The 23,894-nt window shown below is 44.7% G+C and overlaps 1 protein-coding gene and 1 pseudogene across 1 annotated transcript; both read right to left on the bottom strand.

Moving 5' to 3' along the window:
* Nucleotides 1-2,699: 2,699 nt before the first annotated feature.
* On the bottom strand, nucleotides 2,700-12,264 carry LOC118909861 (aspartate aminotransferase, mitochondrial-like; annotated as a pseudogene).
* A 4,663-nt stretch (nucleotides 12,265-16,927) lies between these two features.
* Nucleotides 16,928-23,214, bottom strand: PNP (purine nucleoside phosphorylase). Its single transcript, XM_036880588.2, has 6 exons — nucleotides 23,072-23,214; nucleotides 20,572-20,741; nucleotides 18,649-18,752; nucleotides 18,282-18,457; nucleotides 17,978-18,168; nucleotides 16,928-17,472 (listed from the first exon to the last, which is right to left on the bottom strand). Exons 1-6 carry the CDS (start codon nucleotides 23,080-23,082, stop codon nucleotides 17,258-17,260), a joined length of 867 nt encoding a protein of 288 aa, XP_036736483.1. The 5' UTR covers nucleotides 23,083-23,214; the 3' UTR covers nucleotides 16,928-17,257.
* Between the last annotated feature and the right edge of the window lie 680 nt (nucleotides 23,215-23,894).

Below are 23,894 nucleotides of genomic sequence, written 5' to 3' on the forward strand. Positions count from 1 at the left end.
GGGACAATTCTTGATTCCTCTCTTTCTCTTGTACTCTATTTCTAATATATCAGCAAGTCCTATTTGCTCTATCTTCAAAATACTTCCAGAATCTGACCTCCTCTTACCACGTCCATCACCACTGGCATAAGCCAAAACCAACACTTAGCCATGGTCTTCTGTCTGATCTCCTTACTCCCAGTTTTGCTTCATGTTGTCGGCTTTCTATAGAGCAGGAGAGTTTTGTTTTGTTTTGTTTTGAAGGTAAATCAGTTAAAAATCCTTTCAGTAGATTCCTTTCATGCTCAAAATAAAACCCAAACTTCTTAGCATGACTTGTAACACTTGCCTACATTTCCAACCTTATACTTCCACCACTTTTCCCATGGTGCATTCTCTAATAACATTGGCCTTCTTGCTGTTGGTAAGTTGTTAGATTCCCCTGGAACCTTTATGCTGGCTGTGCCTTCTGCTTGAACACTCTCCCCTAATCATTGCTCTGCTCACTCCCTTATTTATTCAGGCCTCTGAAAATGTCAAATCCTCAGGGAGGTCTCCCCTGCACTAATGTAATTTAAATCACTCACTCATTTATTACATTCTTTCTTTAAAAAAATAGCCTTTTTTTGGCATCATAATGTGAGTGAAGCAGTGTTTGCTCTGCTTCTGTTTTCAGGCAGGGATTGCAGAGAATTGGTGTTTCATCCTTACATGTTTGGTAGAATTTCCCAGTGGAACTGTCCTGCCCTGGTGCTTTCTTTTTGGAATGTCATCGACTCAATTTCTTTAATAATAATGACTTACTCAGATTATCTGTCTCTTCTTGTGTGAGTTTTGGCAGATTGAATCTTTTAGAGAATTGTCCATTTCATCTAAATTATGACATTTGTAGCATAGTGTGTTACTCATAATATTCCCTAATTATCCTTTTAATGTCGGGGCTCAGAAGCAATGTTCCCCATCTCATTTCTGATATTAGGGATCTGTGTCTTCCCTCATTTTTTCTTGGGTGAGCTGGCTAGAGGTTTATCTATTTTAATTGATTTTTAAGCAGGACCAGTTTTTGGATTTGCTGATTTTCTCTGTTCTGTTTTCATTTAATTGATTTCTGCTCTAATTTTTATTATTTTTTCTTCTGCTTGCTTTGAGTTTATATTACTCTTCCTTTCTAGTTTCTAGTTTCCTAAACTGGAAGCTTTAGGTGATCTAGTTCTCTTCTAATATATACATTTGGTGATACAACTTTCCACTTAGCTGATCGCATAAATTCTGTGATAAGTTGTATTTTCCTTTTCACTTCTTCACAACACTTTAGAAATGTGTTCCTTAATCTGGGACCTACTTTTCTAAATGCATGATTGGCAGGGGCTGGAAAAAGGGAGTAATGGGGACTGGCTGTTTAAAAGGGATCCATTTCAATTGAGAAAAATGAAATGTTTTGGAAAGGTGGTGGTGATGGCTGCACAATAATGTGAATGTACTTAATACCAAGTGAATAGAACTGTACACCTAAACATGTTTAACATCGTAGATTTTACTATGTATATTTAAGTACAATAAAATGAGGAACTGGCAGAAAAAAGAAAAAAAGTAGCCTTTTTGAGGTATATGTTACATATCATAAAATGCACCAATTTCAAGTGTACAATTCAATGATTTTTGGTAACTTTACTCAGTATCACAGCCACCTCCATAAATCAGTTTTGGAATATCTGTATCTCCCAAATAACATTCCTTATACCCACTTACATTACTCTCCATTGCTACCCTGAGCCCCAGGAAAACACTAATCTACTTTGGTTTTTTTCCTGAACTTTTCATGTTAATGGAATCATAGGATACATATTCTTTTGTATCTGGATTATTTCACTCAGCATATTTTTCAGGTTCATCAAAGGCACAGCATGTATCAGTAGTTTGGTTTATTTTACTGATGAATAGTATTCCATTGTGTGGATGTACATTTTGTCTATCATATATCAAATCAAAATGTCTGTCATATTTGTTAACTACATGTTTGCTCACCAGTTGTTTCCAGATTTGAGCGATTAGGAGTAAATTTGCTATGAACATTTGGTGTGAGTCTTTGTGTGGATGTTTCTGTTTCTCTTGGGTGGATACCGAGATGTGGAATTGCTGGGTCATATGGTAGTTTTATGCTTAACTTTTTGAAGATCTAAACTGTTTATCCAAAGTGGCTACACCATTTTACATTCCCACCTGCAATATATGATGGTTCTGGTTTCTCTGCAGTATTGCCAGTATTTGTTAATGTTGGTCTTCTTTTGTAGACATTCTAATGAGTGTGAAATGGTGTCTCACTGTAGATTTAACATGCCTTCCCTTTTTCTATTACATGTATCCCCTTTATTTTTTCTCAACATTTACCATTACCTTAGATTTTTTTACATTTGTATTTATTTGTAGTCTCTCACAATTTAATGTAAATTCCATGAAGGCAGGAACATTTTGTTTTCTTTGTATCCCTAACCCCTAGAATATTTGTTGAGTAAATGAATAAACATACCCACCTCATGTGTTCATCTTTCCCTCTTCTCAGCAGAGGATACACCTGATGAGTGCTCTGTCTGAAGTATTAAAAAGCTTGACGTTTCCTTAAGGTTTCATGGGCAGACAACAGTTTCTAAGTTGATCATTTGGATTTTTTTGTATATATATATATTTCTTCAGGTTTCATATATATATATATATATATATATATATATATGCATATGTACACATACACACACATATCCCAGCATTTCTATATAAGGCTTGATACATCTAATTATCATAAGGACAAAGTTCAAAATAAATGGAGAAAAATGGGCAAACATAAATGCAACACAGAGTTGTGAGGTAAATGTTATGGTTATCTGAGTGGCCGTTACATTGAAAAATGTCAATAGTAGGTGCAAATTGTTGACAAGACCTGACACAGACACCACTTGAACTAATCAAACAGGGCTACCTATTTAAAGGGCAGAGAATAAAGTCAGGTCACTCAGAGAGAGGAACACATATTCCAAGTCAAACACAGTATAAGCATCTTGACTCCAACACCTTTACCAGAATGGTGCATTGTTACCGAAAACTCTGAGTAAGTAAAGGCTGTATTAGACTCTGGAAATAAAACAGTATTTCTCAGCAACTTAGCAGTGCTCATAAGCAAGTGTGACTGTGCCCAGAGCCCCTCCTTGGTTGGAAGCACTGCATGTTTCTGAGGTTGTGTAATACCCAGGATGCAGTTTGGTTCCGGAAGGCAACCGTCTCAGACTCTCCAAGCAAGTACAGTCTGGTCTGAGAACATTCCTGAACCCAGTACTGTGGAATCACAACAGAGATCAATTTCTTAGGTTTTTGGGAGTCTTGCAAACAAGACTTTAGAACAGCCAGAGAGCTTCCGGAAGTGAAGAGTCAGTAAGTGGGAAATATTTTAGAAAGTAGACAGCCACAGAGAATGGCAGACTGGCAGAAAATATACAAAATTACTCTTACCATAATTCCGTCTTGTGGGGTGGGGGGTCCCTACAGTAACTTCATTGTACAGAGAAACCAGGCTGCAGTTAAGACTGTGTGATTTCAGCAGATGGTGCTTATCCTTCCAAAAAGTCTGAGCCCAGCGGGCAGCCGGGCAGCCCAGCACAAAAGGTTGAAACCAAAGCCTGGAATATCCTGGTTCTGGTCCTACCTGCATTGCCCAGCTCATGCTGTAAGATGAATGACCACACAAACTCACGGGACAAGCAACAGAGCCGCCTGGGCAGAGGCAAAGTCCCAACAGGAGACAAGCAGGCCCTGAAGAGACTGCTGAAATAAGTGTGGTTCCCTACTCCCAGCCATTCTTTGGAGGAAGGTAAGGGCACACGGGGAGCATGAATCACAGTCTTCATTCTTCAAATAAGTCGGCCCTACAGAATGGGGCTGATGGCCAGTGAGGTAGTAGAATAGGATGAAATCTAGGTTGTTATAGATCTTTGTGCCTAAGGAAAAGAAGAGCAATGGGAAGAAGAGAGGAATGGCAAAGTGTCTGCAAGTACTAAAAAGGAGAGCCTTCTTTCTTTTTTCTTAAATATGATAGGAAACAGCATCTTTTATTTCCCTCACTGCAGAGGCAGCAGACTCGCTAGTTTTCACAGAACACGATTTCTGCAATAAGGTCTGCTGATAAGCTTGATCAATCATGGGAGGACCAGCACAAAGCTGACAACGTTAGAACTAAATCTTCTCACAAGGCCTCTAGAATGTGCTCTTTCACACTGGATCTATGCGGGTACCCCCAACACCATAAGGTGCTTCACTTAAAGCTTCTGTAATATTGCAATGGCATGACTGACAGGTTTTGAGGACTATGTCCTTCCTGTACACATAAACTCTTCTGGAAAAGTTGGAGAATAAAATAATAAGGGAGAGTTGGTTTATGGCCACCAGACACCAGCCACAGATGTCTCTGCCCTATGTCAATACAAGTTCTTCTCTGAGAAACACATTCAGTTGCTGAAAGTTAAGTACTGTGGGTTGAAAGAAATGATCTACTCACTACTATCTACCCTCCCTCTTCCTCTGTGTGAATCTCACAAGAACAGAGGCTGAGGATAGGAAGGTTGTCTCTATTCCCTGTCATCAGGGAAATTACTTGGTAACCTGGTGAATGGCATGGGCAAGGTCACATTGCCCGAGGTGAGCCCTGCCACAGAGATGTGGCCATCCTTTGTCATGTAGATGGAAAACTCCTTGGTGAGCCTCCACCTGTTCAGGCTTTAGTCCTGTGAACAACACTTGCCAATCTGGTCAGTGATGGGCTGCCAGTTGTGGGAGCAGCCCTCCAGTTGTGGACCCTCCTGAATCCACATGCTAATGATGTGGTTGGACATGGCTTTTACTTCTTGCAACCATTGTTTTGTAGATCAGGGCTGGTCAAAATGGCGAAGGCCATCTAGGCCCATTGAGAGGAGGGTTGGAATACCTGGGACATATCAAGATCTTCAACTGTGACTCCACCTCTTTGGCCTCATCAGCATCTTTGCAGACCACAGGGAGGGCTCCCATGAGCTCACCGTATAAGCCCATGTTTTTGGCATAAGACTGGCAGAGACAGACATTAATGCCCTGTTCAGTGAAGTGGTGCACAGCCCAGGCACCCCTGTTACCATCACCACTGGCAGAGCCTTGATAGGCCATGTCCAAGAATGCAAAGAGATAGCTTTTCTTCATCACTACTGCCTTCCACTACTCAGGATGAGGGTCCACTTCTCTGGGATGTGGGTACAGGCATGCAGGAGAAGAACTCTTTGCTGTGGCATTTTTGAAATGTCCTCCATAGCAACTGTGAAGTCAAAGCCGTATGTCTTGGTGTCAAAGTATCGATAACCATATTGTTGCATGTCAGCATCCCTGAAGATGGGTGTTATGATCTTTCCAGGACGGTTTGGTCAGAAAGACATCTCAGCTGAACTTCAAAAAATCTTTGCAGAAAATTGTCTCCAATCCTCAAGGCCCCGGTTCCAGAAGAAGTGGTCTGCACAGTGACATACCAGCCACTTTTCAACACTTATTTTCACCTACGGCTAGCTCTGCAGATGCCTTAAAAAATTCAGCCAGTCCCACAATGGGCAGATATTCTTTGTCCAAATTTTTTGCAGCAATCTGAGCCTTGCCTTCCAGACACCAGGGAGCACCTAAGGTTTTCCATTATCATCCCGGTAGGCACCAACTCCCAGATTCTCTCTGTTGGTATCTCTCTTAAAAGCTTCTGTGACTCCGAGGATGGGGTCTGGAACCAGGAGCTGGCTCTGGCAGAAGCTGCTACAGAGAGGCCTGGGTTAAAGGTGGCAGTGACTCCACACAAGACCTGGCCAGAGGGCAGCAGGGCCATGGTGGGCACACAAGAGCAGTGGGCAGATGCAGCACAGAGTGGAGGGCCGTGGAGTGCAGGCACGGAGCTGCAGGCTCCTGATGAAGGTAAGGCTGTCTTTATTAACATTACTGTTCCCTATCCATTTGTGAGGGAGGAGGGAAAATTGGCAGAGTAAGCGTTCAAGGAAATGACTTTCTCTTGACCTCCAAAATTCAGACACACACACACACACACAATCTTGCATTTCAGGGCCTTTGCAGACTCCCTAACATCCTAGCCATGAATGTCCCGAGTGGAAACCTTCCCACTCCAAAACTAGCATATCAGAAACCACTATGCCAGATGTCAACATTATCCCTTGGCAGTCGGTGGGAGTTGGTGGGATACTAACAATGATGACAGGTGTATATTGTTATTTGGGGAAGCAGTGGGAATTAATGCTGAGAGCAGAACTTGACCTTAGGCAAACTTTGATGAGTGTTTTTATTTTGTTTTTGCCAGGACAGAATGGCAAGTGAGATAAAATAAGCTTCCTGAAAATGAACATTCTGAGTGGAAATGAAAGTGAAAACCAAATGGAGGGGCTGGGTTCACTGATCTAAAAACAAAATAGAGATTAATCTCAAAACCCTATCAAATCTAATTTAGGCCAAAACTAGAAATCTGGCAAAAGGATTAAAGACAGGCAATTTTCTGTTTATTTTAAAATCCAAATTTACAATAACAGGAAAAGCAGATAGGTAGCCAGTGTTTGTTCAAAAGGTTTCCTTTAAAAACAAAAAGTGATTATGAAAAGCATAGACATATTCACAAAGGAAAAAACAATGCAAATTCTAAGCCAAGAACAGAACAGACAACACGGAATGAACAGTTCTGTTCTTCCCCACCTTCATGTTTTCAAGGACAGCAGTTGGCACTATCTCTTTGTCTCTAATTCTCTTAGGAATCAACAAAAGGACTGGGAAACAGCTGGAAAAAAAATTTAAGACCATAGTCTTCCTTTGCTTGAAAAAATTTGAGGCAACAGACATGTATCCTTGACAGCATTGACCTAACTCATAGAGAAAGCACACCAATTTACTGATGTGAAAAGATTTCCAAGATATATTAAGATAAAATAAAACAGCAAGATGCAAAATAGCAAAAACAGATATATTATGATAAAAGAGCAAATATGACATGCTAACTTAATGTGTATAATAATAAGAGGGAAAAAGAGAGTATGCTTTTGTATTTGTTTCTATTTTTATAAATTCTTGAAGAATGCACAAGAAACTATAAAGTAGTTACCAGTGGGGTGGCAAAGGAAGGGCAGATGGAAGACAGGATGTAGGCAACACTTTTCACGGTATGCATTTCATATTGCTTAACCATGTAATTGTATCACCTATTTAAAATTTTGATCTTAAAAAAGGAAAGTATTAATTTGACTTAAGCGCATATGTTTACTTCTCAATTGCTTGCACTTTTGCCTTTACAGTTTATTTTGTAGCAGCATGTTCTTTTAAACACCTCAAAAGACCTCAACCTGATAAAAAAAAAAAACAAGTATTTAATACCACCAATTAATTATACTCTTCTAAACAGTTGTGGGTGAAAGTTTTCTACCATCAAAACAAGCCTCGCTGACTCTAGTTAGGCTTTAATCCATCAAAATACTACAATATGATTTTTACCAATCAGTCCTTAGATAAAAAGCCTTCTCTGGCTGGCCATCTTGCCTAGCGAATAAGTCCTTACTCCTTAGCCTGGAATCAGAGCCTTAAACAACCTAGCCCCTCTCTGACATATCTTCCTCTTCTATTTAACCATTTCAATCTGCATAATGATTAAACATTCCTGAATATGCCCGCATGTGGTACCTCCTGACACATCCCCTTCACCTATGTCTCCTTAGCGCCTAGCCCACATCTTAAAAATCCTTTTCCCACTCCCCATCCCCGGTGCCCATTCTGTTCTCTGAACCCCTGTAGCACATACTACCATTGGCACCTATCATAGGCTACTTTTCACAAATTACTGTATTCCTTTTCAAAACAACTTTTCTAAACAATGACAATATAACATGTAAAAACTAAAAATAGGCATAGAAAGTGTGGGTAAAACTGTAACATTTATAGACTATCTCGCCTGACTTTAGTGCATTTGTATGTCCTCAGGGGTGGAGAGAATTCATCTCCATATCAGTGGGTAATTACCTGAGCAACCAAAGGTGTGTCTGAACCTGAGAGTTTAAAAGGAGGGGCTTGCTTGCTTGCTTCTTCAGGAGCAGAGGAGAAAGATGGCCCTGAACTGCAGTTTGTAAGCAATAAATGGGTTTTAAACTTTATTTCTCCCTTTGACTGATTTCGGTTTTTAGAGGTATTTTGCCCCAGGATTTCCTCTCCCCGGACTCATATCTGGTGGCAGTCGGCAGGGTCCCTCTGAACCAGAAATCTGTCATAATGGGTGCGACCTCTGGGAGGGCTGCTCCTGTGGATGGTGGGGAGGCCCCAGTGGATGCAGTGGCAGAGGGTGCCGCTTCACCTGTTATTATCCCTGCAGCTGTGGGGCTTCCAACTTGGGAACCCCTAGTGGAGAATTGGTCTAGGGTAAAGTACCTCCTAGAGGGGTGGGGCCTTCCCCAGAACCGGGGAAGGGTGGAAACACTGGAAGCTGCAGAATTAGCCCTCTGTGAGTTGGAAGACGGCTTGGAGACCTTAGGGGGCTGTGTAGCGGCTGGTGTTGTAGGGTCTTTTCTCATTGAGATAGTGGAGTATGTTATACAGGAGAAAGAGAGGATTGTCAAGAGGGTTAGCGAGGAGAGAGAGGGACTTAGACGGGAAAGAGACACACTTCAGCATTGCTTGGAGGAGCTGGGCGATAACCTACGGGATGCGGTTAAAGAAGAGAGAGAGTTACTGAAAAGGCAGGTCACGCTCCCAGAAGATTCCTTAGCAGCGGTGAAGGGGACACGGCAGGAAAAGCGTGTTGCAGGAGGCTGTTGGGGAGGGGGAGGAAAGAGTAGTGCCTTCAGCCCCAGAGATGGAGGAGGAGTCACTGGTGGAGGAGCCCGGGGGAGAAGAGGAGGAGGCAGGGCCACTGGTGGATCTGCTACCCAGGCCACCACTGGAGGTACCATCTTCTCCTGTTTTAAAGGCCTGCCCAGCTGTAATTAAGAAAATAAAAATGAAACAATGGCGGGCTTCTCAGGGGGAGGAACAGCCCCCTCCCCAGGTTGTGGAGCACTCCATGCTCTGCCCCTATACCCAGGATGAGCTGAAATGAGTAGAATGGCTTCCCTGATGACTCACCCTTCCTCCAGCAGCAGTTGCAAAATGCCCGTCATGCCTCAGTGCATCAGACACTCCTGGAATGGCTAATAGCTGCCATCAGGATAGTTTGGCCTAATCCAGGTGATTTACCATATTTTTCCAGTAGTTGGAGAACATATGCAGAGCTCCAACAGGTACTGCGGGAATTGGGTATGAAAAACGTCATCTATAATAGACCCCCAAGGCACTGATGAGGAGGTACTCACTATAGGAATGAGAAACATGGTGCTGCATATAAGGCTGGAGGCACTGGAGGGAGAAGGGCAAAGACAATGCAGGCAGAGCAGAGACAGCACCAAGTAGCTCTGTGCCGTATGGGGAAGGAACGAACAGCTCTTCCTGGATTCCAGTCCCATGACGTGCTGACAAACCCCGAATGCAGATCCCCTCCATCTGGAAGGAGGAGACCTCTGGCTGTCCATCACCCAACCCTGAGCCAATAAAAAATTCCCCACATACCCGTGGTGTGGCCCACTTCCCCCTCCCCTCCCTGTGCTTATAAAAACTCCCCACCTATCTGGTTATGTGACTTCCCCAGCCTGTGTTTCAGACCGGGGAACATCGCCCGGGAATTGTGCTCAAATAAACTGCCTGGCCCATTGTTGCCTCTCGTCGCCTGCTTATTTCTGCTAGAATTTATCTTACACTGCATACAGCTCCCACATCTCTTTTTGGGTCCCTAGTGAATACCCTTGCCCCCCACCTAGGGCAACCATTAAGGGAGGCTACTTGTACTTTAGCAGATCTGGGGGAGGTTGAAACAATAAGGGCATGGGGGGAAGTACAGGCCATGACTGAAAGTAGAAGTGCAGAAGGCCCAGTGAAGGTCTCAAGGACCCAGATTGGATTGATTTGATAAAGGCCGCGGTAGTGAAAGAAAAACTTGATGGGCAGTCCAATAGAATATTGTTAGAACTGTGGCACCAATTAAAGCCGGAGCAGCAGTTCCAGCTGCTGAGGTCCAGGACATGGAAACCAGAGTCAAGGCCTCATGCCTGGCCTGTGTCCCTGCAAAACTTCATGGGAGATAGTACTCAGGATTTGCCTGGGCCCTCACCCCCACAGGATGATGATTGGGCATCGTGGTTTGACTGAGGGGGTGGCCAAAGTCTCCACTTTGGGGGACATGGTCAGGACCAGAGGCCACATGTAGAATTAGCAATCTATTTTTCCCCTGTGAATGTACAAGTTGTCCTGGCACTGGTGGACACAGGAGCTGAGTGTTCTTTGATTCATGGCAACCCTGAGCGTTTTCCGGGACCCCTGCTGTGATAGATGGCTATGGGGGTAACGTGATTAGAGTGAAGAAAGTCCAAATCTCACTGGGGATAGGGTGTTTACCCCCAAAGGAGTATATCATGTACATTTCTCCCACCCCTGAATATATTCTGGGCATAGATATCCTGTAGAGCTTGTGGTTACAGACCACTGCAGGTGAGTTCAGACTGAGAGTATGTGTGGTAAAGGCAGTTCTGAGGGGACATGCTAAGCATCCATCTGTAGCTCTGCCTGCACCTCGGCGGGTGACAAATATTAAGCAGTATAAATTGCCTGGAGGACACAAGGAAATTGGAGAAACTCTATAGGAGTTGGAGAGGGTGGGCATCATAAAGACCATTCTTAGTCCTTTTAATTCCCCAGTGTGGCCAGTGAGAAAGCCAGATGGCTCCTGGCATGTGACTGTGGACTACAGGGAATTGAATAGTCACACCCCCTTTGCATTCTGCTGTCCCCTCTATTGTAGACATTCTGAACACCCTCAGCCATGAACTTGGAATGTATCATCATGTAGTAGACCTTGCTAATGCTTTCTTATCTATTGACATAGCATAGGAAAGCCAGGAATAGTTTGCCTTCACGTGGGAAGGCCGGCAGTGGACATTCACTGTCATTCCACAGGGATATCTTCACAGTTCCACCATCTGTCATGGACTTGTAGCCCAGGACTTGGCCAAATGGAAGAAACCACAAATAGTGTGGTTGTATCACTACATTGATGATATTATGCTCACATCTGATTCTCTTTCAGATTTAGAAGGGGCAGTTCCTAGACTGTTGCAACATCTACAGGAAAAAGAATGGACTGTGAACAGCACCAAGGTTCAGGGACCTGGTTTGTCTGTGAAATTCTTGGGGGTTGTCTGGTCAGTAAAACTAAAGTTGTTCCTGAAGCAGTTATAGATAAGGTCCAGGCTTTCCCCACCCCTACCACTGTGGCAGTATTACAAGAGTTTTTGGGTCTTTTGGGCTACTGGAGAGTGTTTATCCCACACTTGGCACAAATTCTGAAGCCCTTATACCAGTTGGTACGAAAGGGCATCAGATGGGACTGGGATAAGACATGTGCATCTGCTTTTACTGCTGCCAAGTGGGCAGTCAGGGCCATACAGGCCTTGAATGTAATGGACTCATCAAGGCCCTGTGAACTAGATATTCATGTAACTGAAGATGGTTATGGATGGGGTCTTTGGCAGTGGCTTGAATGGACATACCAACCTATTGGATTCTGGTCACAACTATGGAAAGGAGCAGAGGTCCGGTACACCTTGATAAAGAAGCAAATGGCTGTTGTGTACCACGCCTTGCTGGCTACAGAGCCCATCACTGGAACAGCTCCAACCAAGGTAATAACCACCTATCCCATCGCGGGGTGGGTGTGGTGTGGCACAGACACCTACACTGGCCAAATGGGGTGAATACTTACAGCAGTGCTGTGCCCTCTCTACTAGTGCCTTAAGTGGAGAACTCCAATGCTTATTGGGGCCAGTGACCTATACCAGTGGGAAGCAGGAAGAACTTGCTTTTCAGCCCTTGGTAGCCAAGACTCCTTATCAGGAGGGAAAAGCCCCTATACCTGAAGATGCTTGGTACACAGACGGCTCCAGTTGTGGGCAGCCCCCGAAGTGGAGGGCTTTCCATCCTAAGACTGAGACAATATGGATGGAGGATGGAGAGGGGAAAAGTAGTCAGTGGACTGAGTTGCAGGCAGTATGGCTTGTGATCACCCAAGAGCCTTCCCCTAGAGTTGTCTGCACTGACAGCTGGGCCATCTATCAGGGATTGACCCTGTGGCTACCGACATGGTACCATGCCAACTGGATGGGTGGTCTCCGGCCCCTTCGGGGGCAAGAATTGTGGCAAGACCTATGGGCCTCTGGTCAGACTAAGACTGTTACTGTATATCACGTGACTGGCCATTTAAATGCCTTTGGCATCCCCAGGGAATGATGAAGCAGACACATTGGCCCAGGTGCACTGGCTGGAAGGAAAGCCTGCCTCTGGTGTGGCCCAATGGCTACATCAGCATTTGTTGCATGCAGGGCAAAAGACAATGTGGGCTGTAGCCCATACGTGGGGCTTGCCATTGACCTTTGAAGAAGTCAGCAGAGCCCAGAAGGAGTTCCTTGTATACTCTATGAGGGAGTTACACCAAGTCCCACAGCAACATGGGACAAAGTAAGGGGCCAATACCCCTTGTCAGGTGGCAAACAGACTATATTGGGCCTCTGCCCATATCAGAAGGATATCAGTATGCCATGACATGTGTAGACATGGCTATGGACTATTGGGTGCTTTTCATGCATGTTGTACAGATCAGCAAACCACCAAGAGGGGCCTGGAGCATCTCTTTGCAGCCTATGGCCGGCCGCAGGTGATTGACAGCGATCAAGGCACCCACTTTACTGGACATGGATTATAACAATGGGTGCAGCAATTAGGAATAAGGTGGAAATTTCATATACCATATAATCCTACTGGGGCAGGCATGAAAAAGAGGAACACAGTTTTTTGAAATCTGGTCTAAAGTCGGACACCAACAGTCTGTGGGGTTGGTCAATTTGCCCATGGACAGTGCTGCGACGTTTGAATGAGAAGCCACGTAAAGGAGCTTTGAGCCCTGTAGATATGCTCACACACCTTGCTGCCTCTCCTATACAACTGTACATCCAAACCAAAGAAGAGTTATTGAAGCCAGGATATGGCCAGAAGAGCAGCATCCTGCTGCCAGCCCCAACTGCATTAAGCCCTGGAGACACTGTTGAGTGGACCTGGCCCTGGACATTTTGACACATGGGCCAGCGATGGCTGGCCCTTCTGGCATCTTGGGGGAAAGGCCTGGAAGCTGGCCTCATGTGTGTTCCTGGAGTAACAGCTGAATGGCCCCCAAAAGGTCACAGTAGTGTACCCAAAACGTCCAGGAGGTAAGAGCATCTTTATCTTTATAGCCAGGGCATGTAACTCCCACAGGGAGGAGGGTGAAAGTCTAGTGACTAGACCAGGACAAGATCCCATTCCTGCCACTGTTTTATCACAAGACCACTCTCTTGCATGTATCCTACCTGATGGACAAGATGTACCTATGCTGGTGTCATTAAAACATGTATCTTATCACCCTTAAGGTAATTTTCTCCTAAAGTCCTTGTGGCCCGAATGTGCCCCCTGGCTGCAGCTGCCGCATGATTGCTCTGAACCCTCAGCTACTGCCTGCCTATGGAATGGACGGGCTGTGGACTTAATGTGCATTAAGATTTTTAACCTTGCTGAATCAGGATTGAGGATTGTCATTTTATGCTGTTGCTATTGTTATGTCATTAGTCTGGTCACAATGCTCCGGTTTTCTCGCCCAGAGACCATTGCAGAAGGGGAACGAGTAGATTGTAAGGCGAGATTTCTGGAGGAGTGGCCTGCATGTAAAATTGTAACATTTCCAGAGTATCTCGACTGGCTTTAGTGCATTTGCATATCCTCAGGGGTGGAGAGTTCATCTCCATATCAATAGGTAATTACCTGAGCAACCAAAGGGGTGTCTGAGCCTGAAAGTTTAAAAAGAGGGGCTGGTGGTTGGCTTGCTCTTCCAATCAGAGGAGAGAGTCTGCCCTGGACTGCAGTTTGTAAGCAATAAACGGCTTTTAAACTTTATTTCTCCCTTTGACTGATTTCGGTTTTTAGAGGTATTTTGCCCTGGGATCTCCTTTCCCCGAACTTACAGAAAGCACAATTAATTCAGCCTTTCTTTTCTTATGCATATATCCTGTTTTCGGTCTAGACTCTTAGCACTTTGTCGAATATGTTTGCCAGTTTATTTAGTGTTTAGGACAATGTTCTATGCAAAGTAAGTGATTAACAACATCATTGATGTTGACAGTGACCATGACAGGGTCATGGAAGAAAGCCTGACTTGACGTTTTGACACCTATCGTGGGATTTGGGAAAATCAATCCATTCTGCAGACCCCTCTGGAGAGGTATAGTCTCATCAGTTGTTTTCAGGAACAACCACCCTTCTCTAGGTTGTTCTCTGGGAACTCTCTGCCTTGACTTTTTGCTTTTATTGTCTTCCTCACCTAAACTGATACATTCAGTTTGGGCTGGGTTGATTGGCACTTTGAAATGGAAGACACTTGATAAACAAAATGTAGTGTATCTGTACAATGGAATACTACTGAGTTTGAAAAGGAACAAAGTACTGATCAGTACTACAACTTGGATAAAACTTGAGAACATTATACTGTGTGAAAGAAGCCAGTCACAAAAGCCCACATGATTCCATTCATATGAATGTCCAAAATAGTTCAATCCGTAGAGCAGAAATTAGACTAGTGGCTGGGGCTAGGGATAAGGATGGGGGCAGAATGAAAGGTTTCCTTTTGAGTTCACGGAAATGCTCTGAAATTGACTGTGATTATACTTTTCTGTGAATATAGTAAAAACCATTGAATTACACACATGAAATGGATTAATTTCATTGTATGTGAATTACACTGCAATAAAGCTGTTTAAAAAAGAAACTGAAAACTTTGTGGTCATGTTTTTTGTCCCCAACCCATATACCCTAGAATCTAGAATTCTGAATTTAGAATACTTACTGCCTGTAATTAAATGACTATTGCTTGCCTGTAGCTACTTTCTGTCATACCTTAGTTTGTACTATAATGTACAATTGTTTTCTTTCACCATGGGGGCATAGTTAATGCCCTAGCATGAATGTAGTAATATATACTTGTATAAAGTAGTTGAGTCCTATTTTTTGTACTTGTACTTAGAACTAAGGAGTTCAACTTGAATTAGGATATCAAATGCATAATCTTCTTGAATCTATATTCTATCACAAAACACATGACAGCTTCTAAAGGATAAATGGATAAGCCCATTTATTAAGTCTAAAGTTAGAAATGCTTTTAAATATTTCATTCAAGTCTCTCTAGGACATATTTTTCAGGTGGCACTACGCTGGTTCTGGATTCATCTCACCAAGAGGTAGATCAAGGGTAAGAAACCCAAACACCAAATGCAGCCTTCTAACTTCCAAACATCTGCTTGCTCACATCTCACTGGAGCCCTTCATGCCCTCTACTCTATCACACCTGTTGTGACAATGACCCACAGCAGGCCTAGTACTTCTCATAGCTCTCGTCTTTGGCTCACCCTGGTATGAAATCCTCTTCCTCCCTTCCATCCTTTAAGACTAAGCTCAAAGTTTTCCATGAAACTTTCCCTGAACAACCCAGTCCTCACAGTGCAGTGTATACATTTGGTCTACTATTTGGGCTCCCATCACACATGACTTGTACCCATTTTATATCATCTTAAAGTTAAGATGGCTTTCCAAATGTAGCTCTTAAGATTGTAGCACACTTGAAAGGACCATTTCTATATTCTCAATGTAACATTTTCTTGGAAGAAAGTATTATAGGGATACCCAATAACCTGATTTAAAGATGTCTATAAGCCATCTTGTTAGATAAACAAATTATAGTTGGGTATCTATCTAAAGGATGCACAGTACTTCCCTCTAAACCATCAGACAAATGAGAGATGCTAGCAGATTCCCTAAAGGTCCAAGCAGACTTTGGAAGCTGGAGGGGGGTACAAAGAACTGATGAAAGCAGGAGTGGTGACAGGGCCACTCCAGGATGCTTTTTCTTTGTGCTGGTCTCAGCTAAGTAGGTCATCATTTATTACCACATAAAGGATGTTAAGTTTTCCAAAGCTTTCTGTCCAAAATTCCTCTTCCATATTCTACTACTACTAATTAAAATGTTACCACTATTAGAGTCATCCAGCACTATCTTTTCTCAAAAGGCAAATAACCTTGGGAGGGTAGTGGGGTTTTCAGTCATGCCAGCCAGCTGAATGCAAGCAACAGTGCGGTGAGCCAACAAAGGGTGACGCCTAGACGCTGCATCACCGGGAAGTTCTGACCAAGCAAAAGTCAACAAAGACGAGCCCAAAAGGATTAAAGAGGAGGGAAGGAGGCACTCAAAGAAGCTGAGTATGGGCCAAATTCACAGGTTTGCCTGGGGCTGGCAGAACCCTGATCAGCACTGGCATGGAATGGAGCAGAGAAAGGGTATTTGCCCACCTTGTCAGAATGGAGCACATCAATTATGGCAGAAGTTAAGGTAGGGAAAGAAAGAAACCAACAGGAAATATAACTAGGGCTTGACAAGGAAGTGATAACTATGGGACAGCTGAGATTAGTGAATTAATTCAGATATTCTCGAGAATTGATAGGGAGTGAAAAATCAGAAGGCAAGGGTCAGAGGCAAGACTGGTCTTAGGGAAGTGGTTATCACATGCCAGAAGTTAGCCCTTCCTTATCTCTAACATCTTTATCTTTCATTGCTCTGCCTTTCCTTCCTTCTTTCCTGCATTCACATCACCTCAACTTGGTTCTTAGCTACCCGTCTGAGAAGCATAGTCACGAGACGTGTGCAGTCTTGTAGTCTTTCTTGGTGAACTTGGTCTGCATCCCAAATTACACAAAAAAGAAGATATCACTTCATCTTTCTCTTTAATCTCAAATATGATAGTAGCACAGAGGTATGAGTCATTCTTGAGTGGTCTCTGGTGCTTTGGGGGAGGCAGAACTGAGCCCCCAGGAATGTAAAAGTGTCATCATATTATGGGCATACACATGGGTGTGTGGTAGGGCTTGCAATCCAGCTCTTGGGGCAGCAGAGGGGGAAATGGTGGGAGAAGTAGGAAAGGTCAAGGATAGGGACCTTCCTCTCCTTTCTGCTACTGTGTAGGGGTAGAGGCACGAGACCCCAGCAAGGGGCTGAAGCAGCGCTAGCACTTGGATCCTGAGGAAGCAGCTGTCCTGGCTAACTGTTGTCAGGCAGTGTAATGTTACCAATAAGAATGGAGATAAATTGCTCTAATTTCTGTGCAGCTGCTCTCCCAGACTCAAGTACTTCCTCGTGATTGGCCTTCTCCCGGCTTTCATAATCCATGATGACCATGTTAGTGATGAGGGAGAAGCCAAAGACTCGAAGTCCACAGTGTCTCGCAACTATAACTTCTGGTACTGTGCTCATGCCTGGTGAGAAGAGGGGACCAGATGTCAGGAGCCTCACATTTATCCTTGCCCATTAGCTTCATCTCCATTCATCACCTCACTGACAATTCAACATCTTAAAAACACATCCAAAGAAGCAGCTGAATTAGTGTTGAACTTATGTGGTTCTGTATTGCTGGAAAGAGTGAGGCCTCAGACGGCCTTGCTCATTTCTTATACATATTACCATAGCCATGCTTTATTTAAGTTTCTGTACATGGTCATTTTGAAGTCAGTTCCATCTTCCAGCCACCAGTACAGAAGATGGCTATAATGGCATTTGTTAGAATAATCCTGAGAAAGTCATCAAATCATGGATAAGTCATTAGCATTACAGCTGGTAAAGCCCTTGCTGCTGGGTGGGGAGGTGTGATGCTACACACCCCAAACCTCACCTCCTTCTCTCCATTTTCCATCTATTTCCTTTCTCTCCCAATTTCACTAGACCCCTCCCTCTTCCAGCCTCCAGCCATGTTCCCTTTCTCACCAACGGCATCTGCACCCAGCATATGCAGCAGGCGACACTCTGCCACAGTCTCAAAGTTGGGGCCTGCCAACATAACATAGGTGCCTTCCTGTAGCTCTCTCTGCTCCCCCATTTGTTTCCAGATAGTGTGAGCCTTCTGTCTCATATCCAAGTCATAGGCATCAGACATGGCAGGGAAACGGACTCCAAACCTAGGACACAGGTTGGATTATCTCAGATTAATGTACTACAGTGAGCTCTGGCCTAACTCCCAGACAAGTCCTTAAACCCCACCCATCTATAAAAAAGGGAGCAAGACACATACCTTTCATCATTGGGCCCCCTGAGAGGGTTCTGACCACAGAAACCAGGCAGATTGATGTGATCACGGATCAGCATGATATCTCCAACCTTAAACTTGCGGTTGAGCCCTCCAGCTGCATTGGTGACCACTAAGGTGTTCACACCCAGAAGCTGGAAAACCCTCACTGGGAATGTCACCTTAGAAGCAAAAGATAAAGGATCACAAAGTATTTTTTTTAATGTAGCTATCCACCCAAGCAGATACACATCATGAGAGAAGAGAAAAGACAGAAACAAATCTTCCTAGCCCAGGTAGCTAGGTAATAAAATCGGATAGAGAGCTTTTTCCCCCTTCTTCCAGATCCAGCCAGGCTCATGCCTTTATGTACCTTCCAGAGCGGATAGCCTTCATACATGTGGAACCTGCCCTGCATCATCACACAAGCTTTGCCATTCAGGAACCCAAACACCAGCCGACCAGCATGCCCTAGCACTGTATACAAAAAAGAAAGGGAATGAATGGAATGCTGCTTTCATACAATACATATCCACGGAGCGCCTAATATCATTGTGCTCAATATGCGAGGGTATCATTAAGCAAAAGAAGACATCACCATCTTCATGTTCAGAAAGTTTAAGTCTGAGAGAGACAGAAATTAATCATAAACTTACAAATAAGCATACAAGTACATCTGAGATTAGAACTACGGGTGTAAGAATGTTCAATGAGAATATATATCAAAGGAAGGAAGGGCAGACGTTTTGAAGAAATTTCAAAAGAATGAGAAAGCCACACTGCAGAAGAATCAAAGTGAGTAAAAAATATAGTAAGTGGGTAATAATGAATGCAGTGAATACAGTAATCATAGACTTCTTTGCCAAAATTTTCATAATTCCCAAAATGCACACTCTTATTACCCTAAACTATATGCCTCCTCACTCCTAAAAGGGAGCTTATAGTGTATTCCAGCTTCTCAAGAGGCTAAACAAGGGGAGAGAGGCAGTTTGGACATACAAGTCTCCTCCATTATGACCCACCCAACAGTCCTGTGGAATACATGGCCACAAAGGAGCACGCCAAGGCGCGGGGGTGCAGGTAACTCCCCACAGACATATTGACTATTACCATTTCCATTATCTGGCACTTCTCCTTTAAAGGACATGACCAACCTATCCCTTATGGATGGGTGGTCTGGAAGAGGGACCAAACTGCAGAAATACAGGAGCTTAAGAGAAAAACTGGCAGTAACAGAGCAGAGGTGACAGAGTGACAGAGACAGGTGACAGGAAAACCCAAGTGGAGTATAAAAAACAGGTTGATAAAGTTTAAAAATCAATCCACTTATCACTTAGAGCAGTGCCCTTCTCACTGGGGGTAGGAGTGGCAGGTGGAGCCAATATCTCTACTATCTCCCAAGAAACTTTGCCTTCCCTCTCTTTTTCGTATTTCTTCTGCAACACCCATTCCCATCTCTCTGCTCTGGTCTCCCAGTCTTGCTCCAAAGGGTTTGAAAAATATCTTTTAAAAGTATTAACTCTCTGGGGAAAAAGGAAGAAGAGAAGATATCAATAGTTAATAAATAAACCAACCTAAGTTAATTATCTGAGAAATTAATAATGAAGCACCCTTGCCCTTTACTTGCCCCTGTTTCACCTGGCCGTTGTCTAAGCACCAGCTTTAGAGCTTTCTGGCTGCTATTCGAACGCTGGATATGCTATCCTCAGATTCCTCAGAGCTCCACTGTGCAGAGGGGATGTCTGCCCCTGCCCCCTCCCAGCAGTCAGCATGAATCAGGTATTGTGTATTCATGTATTATCTGTGTCCTTGTCTGCAAGAACATGGCAGTCTGCTGTTCATTTGTCACTGTGCACCAGCTGTGCCTGCTCCTAGGACTGGAGCTAGAGATGGGGATATTGGGAATGGCAGGAAGACACAGCACAGGGGTGGCCTTACTTTGTCCTGGAAGGCTACAGATGGAAAGAAATGAGGCTGGTGGGGGGGGAGGTGGGAAGTAGGTGGTGACCATGGTGTGTATGGGGAAGGAGCTGTAGAGCTTTAAGCAGCTCTGAGTCATTAAAGCATAGTGTATATATCAGTATGTATGCCTTGTCTGTTATGAAAATTCTACTTTAGAAAATTCCTTCTCAAGTCCTCCTGATTCATGGTGGTCTTTTCTCCTCTCTTAAAACAGTTGTCTTCAGTCAAATGCTAGAGAGGATAAGCAGGTCCAGGCATAGAAGCATTGTCCTCCCAACAGAATCCAATTAATATCCTTCAGTCCCATCCCTCTCTACCCCTTGCCAGTCAGTACCTGTACTTTGAGGAAAGTTTGGTATCTCACTGTAGTCAAAGCTCTGGGCCTGAGTTACTTTATCAGCCAGAGCTCCTAACCCAGAACCACAAACAACTGCCACTTGAGGTCGGTGCTTGGTGTGGGACAGAAGCCATTTTGCAGTGTTCTGATAATCTTCGTATGTGCATCTAAGAAAAAAGGAAAACCAAGGTAAGTTTTGCTCCCCGCCCAAGGGCACCATAGACTAATGGCCTCCAGTGTAGAAAGACTGGCAAAGTATACTGAAGTGGCAAGGGACAGAGAAACTTGTTGGGGAGTCTCCTCACTCTCAGGAGAGGCCACACTAAGGTCACACCCACAGACCCACTCCTTTCTCAGTCAGACCACTGCCAAGTCTGACATGAAACTCTTCATTCCAGAGCCTGGCAAAAGCACCAGCAGGCTTAATACCTCTCCTTAGGACAAAGCTTTAGAGAAGAAAAGGCCACAGATCTACAGAGAAATACAGTGAAATAATCAAATCAAGGAGAGTAAAAGGACTGGGCCTGAGGAAGAAGACCAAGAAGCACACTAAGGACTTTCAAAATGCAATTCAGACTACCCAAGAAGCAGGGGTAACCCCAATTTCATTTTGGACACTTATCCTCTAGCTCCTGCCTCAGACAAACACTAAATTTTTTGATTAACAAAAAGAAAGTAATGGGAACACTCCTAACAGAAAGCTGTGACAGCTAGTTCCCCTGTCTCCTTATTTCTGATACCCAGACCCACACAGACCTGTGTCTTATGGAATTCCAATAGGTCATTCGTAACTGGAGACTAAACAAACTACTGCAGAAGAAAGCAGACCTCATCCGCAACTTCTGTTGTCAATGGCTGGAATAGAGATGACTGCTTAAGTTTCTCAGCAGCAGACTGTTAAAAATAAAGATTCTGGAGCCCACCTTTAAAGATTCATAATTCTTGGGAGAGGCCCCAGAGTCTGTACTTCTTACAAAAATGCCTCAAGTAATTCTGTTTCAAAAACCAGGTTTAGGAATTACTGGTGTAGAAGGAGGAAACAGAACTCAACTGAATTCTAGTCCCATTTTGTCTTTGGACAATTAACTTGTGCTTCAAATTTTTTCCTTTAGTGTAAAGCAAGGGAACAAAATCAGCCCCACCTATTTGATAAGCTCAGTTTGATAATTAATTTAAAATGTATTAACAAGCTCCAAAGACCTTAAGACTCCATAAATCAAGGTTCAGGTCCACAGCACTTGAACATTTCTCCCACCTTTATCTGGCCTGTGATCTCCTCCCTGCCTTCTCCCATATTCTCTTCTCTTCTCTTCAACCATGGCGCTTTGTGCTTCAGAGACCTAATGACATACACTTACCCAGAAGCTGTACAGCCCCAAGAAGCAAGCCAGAATTTCTCACGATTCCAGGTCAATTCTCTCTTACCCATTCAAGAAAACCACAGATTGAAGGGGTTGGGGGGGTGGGAGAAGGTGGAACTAAGGTTTTGACAGCTGAACACAACTAACCAAGTCTACAAAGAACAACATTTCTTCAGAAGCACAGTCTTTGTAACCTGATGATTCTACAACATGCCAGGCAACCTCAGGGAAGTGGCTGGGAAAGGGACAGGGTGGGGGCAATAAAGCTGGGGCCACAGGGTGATGGAGAAGAGAAGCAATGAAATGGTAAAAAGTTAATCAAATAGCATTCTGGAGGTGCAAAGGAAATGAAAAAGGTGTGAGGGCCCGGACACCTAGCTTACCTAGACAGGGTTACAGGACTTCCTCATGGGCCGCCAGTCCCCCCAAAATTCCCTGGGTCCCTGGGCATCCAAAAGCCACTGCAATCCCTACTGCTGGATACTTAGAATGGGATTTCCAGGACCAAAGCAGAGAGAAAGGTTTTCAAAGGTGTGGGCTAGGCGAGTGGGCAGGGTCTGTTGCTCAGTTTAATGCATAAGGATTTTCTTCTCTCCTTGGAGATTCCATCCCCAACTTAACTGGACCTCCTAAATTGGAGGGAAGATCAGTGTTGACAAGGGACGTGAGACACCTCTCCTCTAAGGAGGTACTAGGATATGGGCACCATTAGTACCTCGCGGCTTAACCTACACTCCAGAGTGGGAACTGTGTAGAGCACAGGGGCTGGTCTTGTGTGTCTGCAGCGGGAGGGGGTGGGAGAAGCTCCCTCTGCACTTACACCCTCAAAGCGCGCGCGCGGCTCCCCCCACGAGTAGACTAGGCTGTACTGAACTGCCCCCCTCCTGCTCTGGTGGCGCCACCCCTGCTGGATTCCCGCTCGCGCCCCTGCGGGCGCCGGCCGCCACGCGGCTCTGCCACCTTGCCCCTGACACCGGGCCCCATGCCAGGCCTCCGTAAGTCCAGGGAATCGCTCCCTCTCCCGGCGCCCTCGGGGCCCACAGCGCCGGATTTCCAGGTTTCAGTGACGGTTATTTCCCCTTCCAGAACTAGTACCCAATTCACCCGGGGTTCCCCGGGCCTGCTGTCCTACTCACCCGCCCTCCATGGCCCCGTCGACACCCTCTAGGGTAGCCAGCCGTTCTCAGCTCGGATCTGCTCAGCTGATCAGAACCGCCGCGCCGGTGCAGTCCGCCCAGTCCCGGGCCTGGCTGCTGGGCGTTCACTTATAGCCCTCAGTGCCCAGCCAATGGCAGCCGAGCACGCAGGGCAGGGCCGGCCCCATCTCCATGGTGACACAGGAATTCCGTTGCCGGAGGCTGAGCTGGGCTGTATAACCTCTCCAGTGCTTCCCAGCCCTGGAACCGCTTCTCGCGCCCCACCCAACCCCTGGAGGGGCATCCAGCATTTCATCCCCCCACCCCTTGCCGTCCGCTGGACCGGAGCTTCCCGCAGGGAAACTTCTGCAGGAAAGAGCTAGAAACTGGGAGGAGAGCCCCAGAAAAGTTTATCTGTAACCACTCCACTCTCGGTTGTGTGAGCGACTTGAATAGAGAAAATTTAAACCTTAGATCAGGCAACCCCAGAATAAAATTAAGTGAGCTGGCATCTAAATTGCTTCTTAGACAAAGGAAAACAGGATCCGTCCTAGCAATAGTGCTGACCTGGAGGATACAGAATTTGGGAGAGCACATCAAAGGTCTAAATCCAGGCCCAGCTGGGGAGAAGAAAAGTTTTTACGGTAAAGAATTCCTAGATCCTCCTCCACGGAAAGGATGGGGTGGGGTGGAGACAGGATGGGGAAACTCAGATAATCCCTTGATTCAGCAATCCTGGATCCAAGCAGTTCATATAACTAGAGGAGGACTCCTCCCAAAATGAAAATCTGTAACAAGACTACTCAATAATATCTTATAAGAA

This window comes from Manis pentadactyla, chromosome 11, assembly GCF_030020395.1.
Source record: "Manis pentadactyla isolate mManPen7 chromosome 11, mManPen7.hap1, whole genome shotgun sequence".
Taxonomy (NCBI): Eukaryota; Metazoa; Chordata; class Mammalia; order Pholidota; family Manidae; genus Manis; species Manis pentadactyla.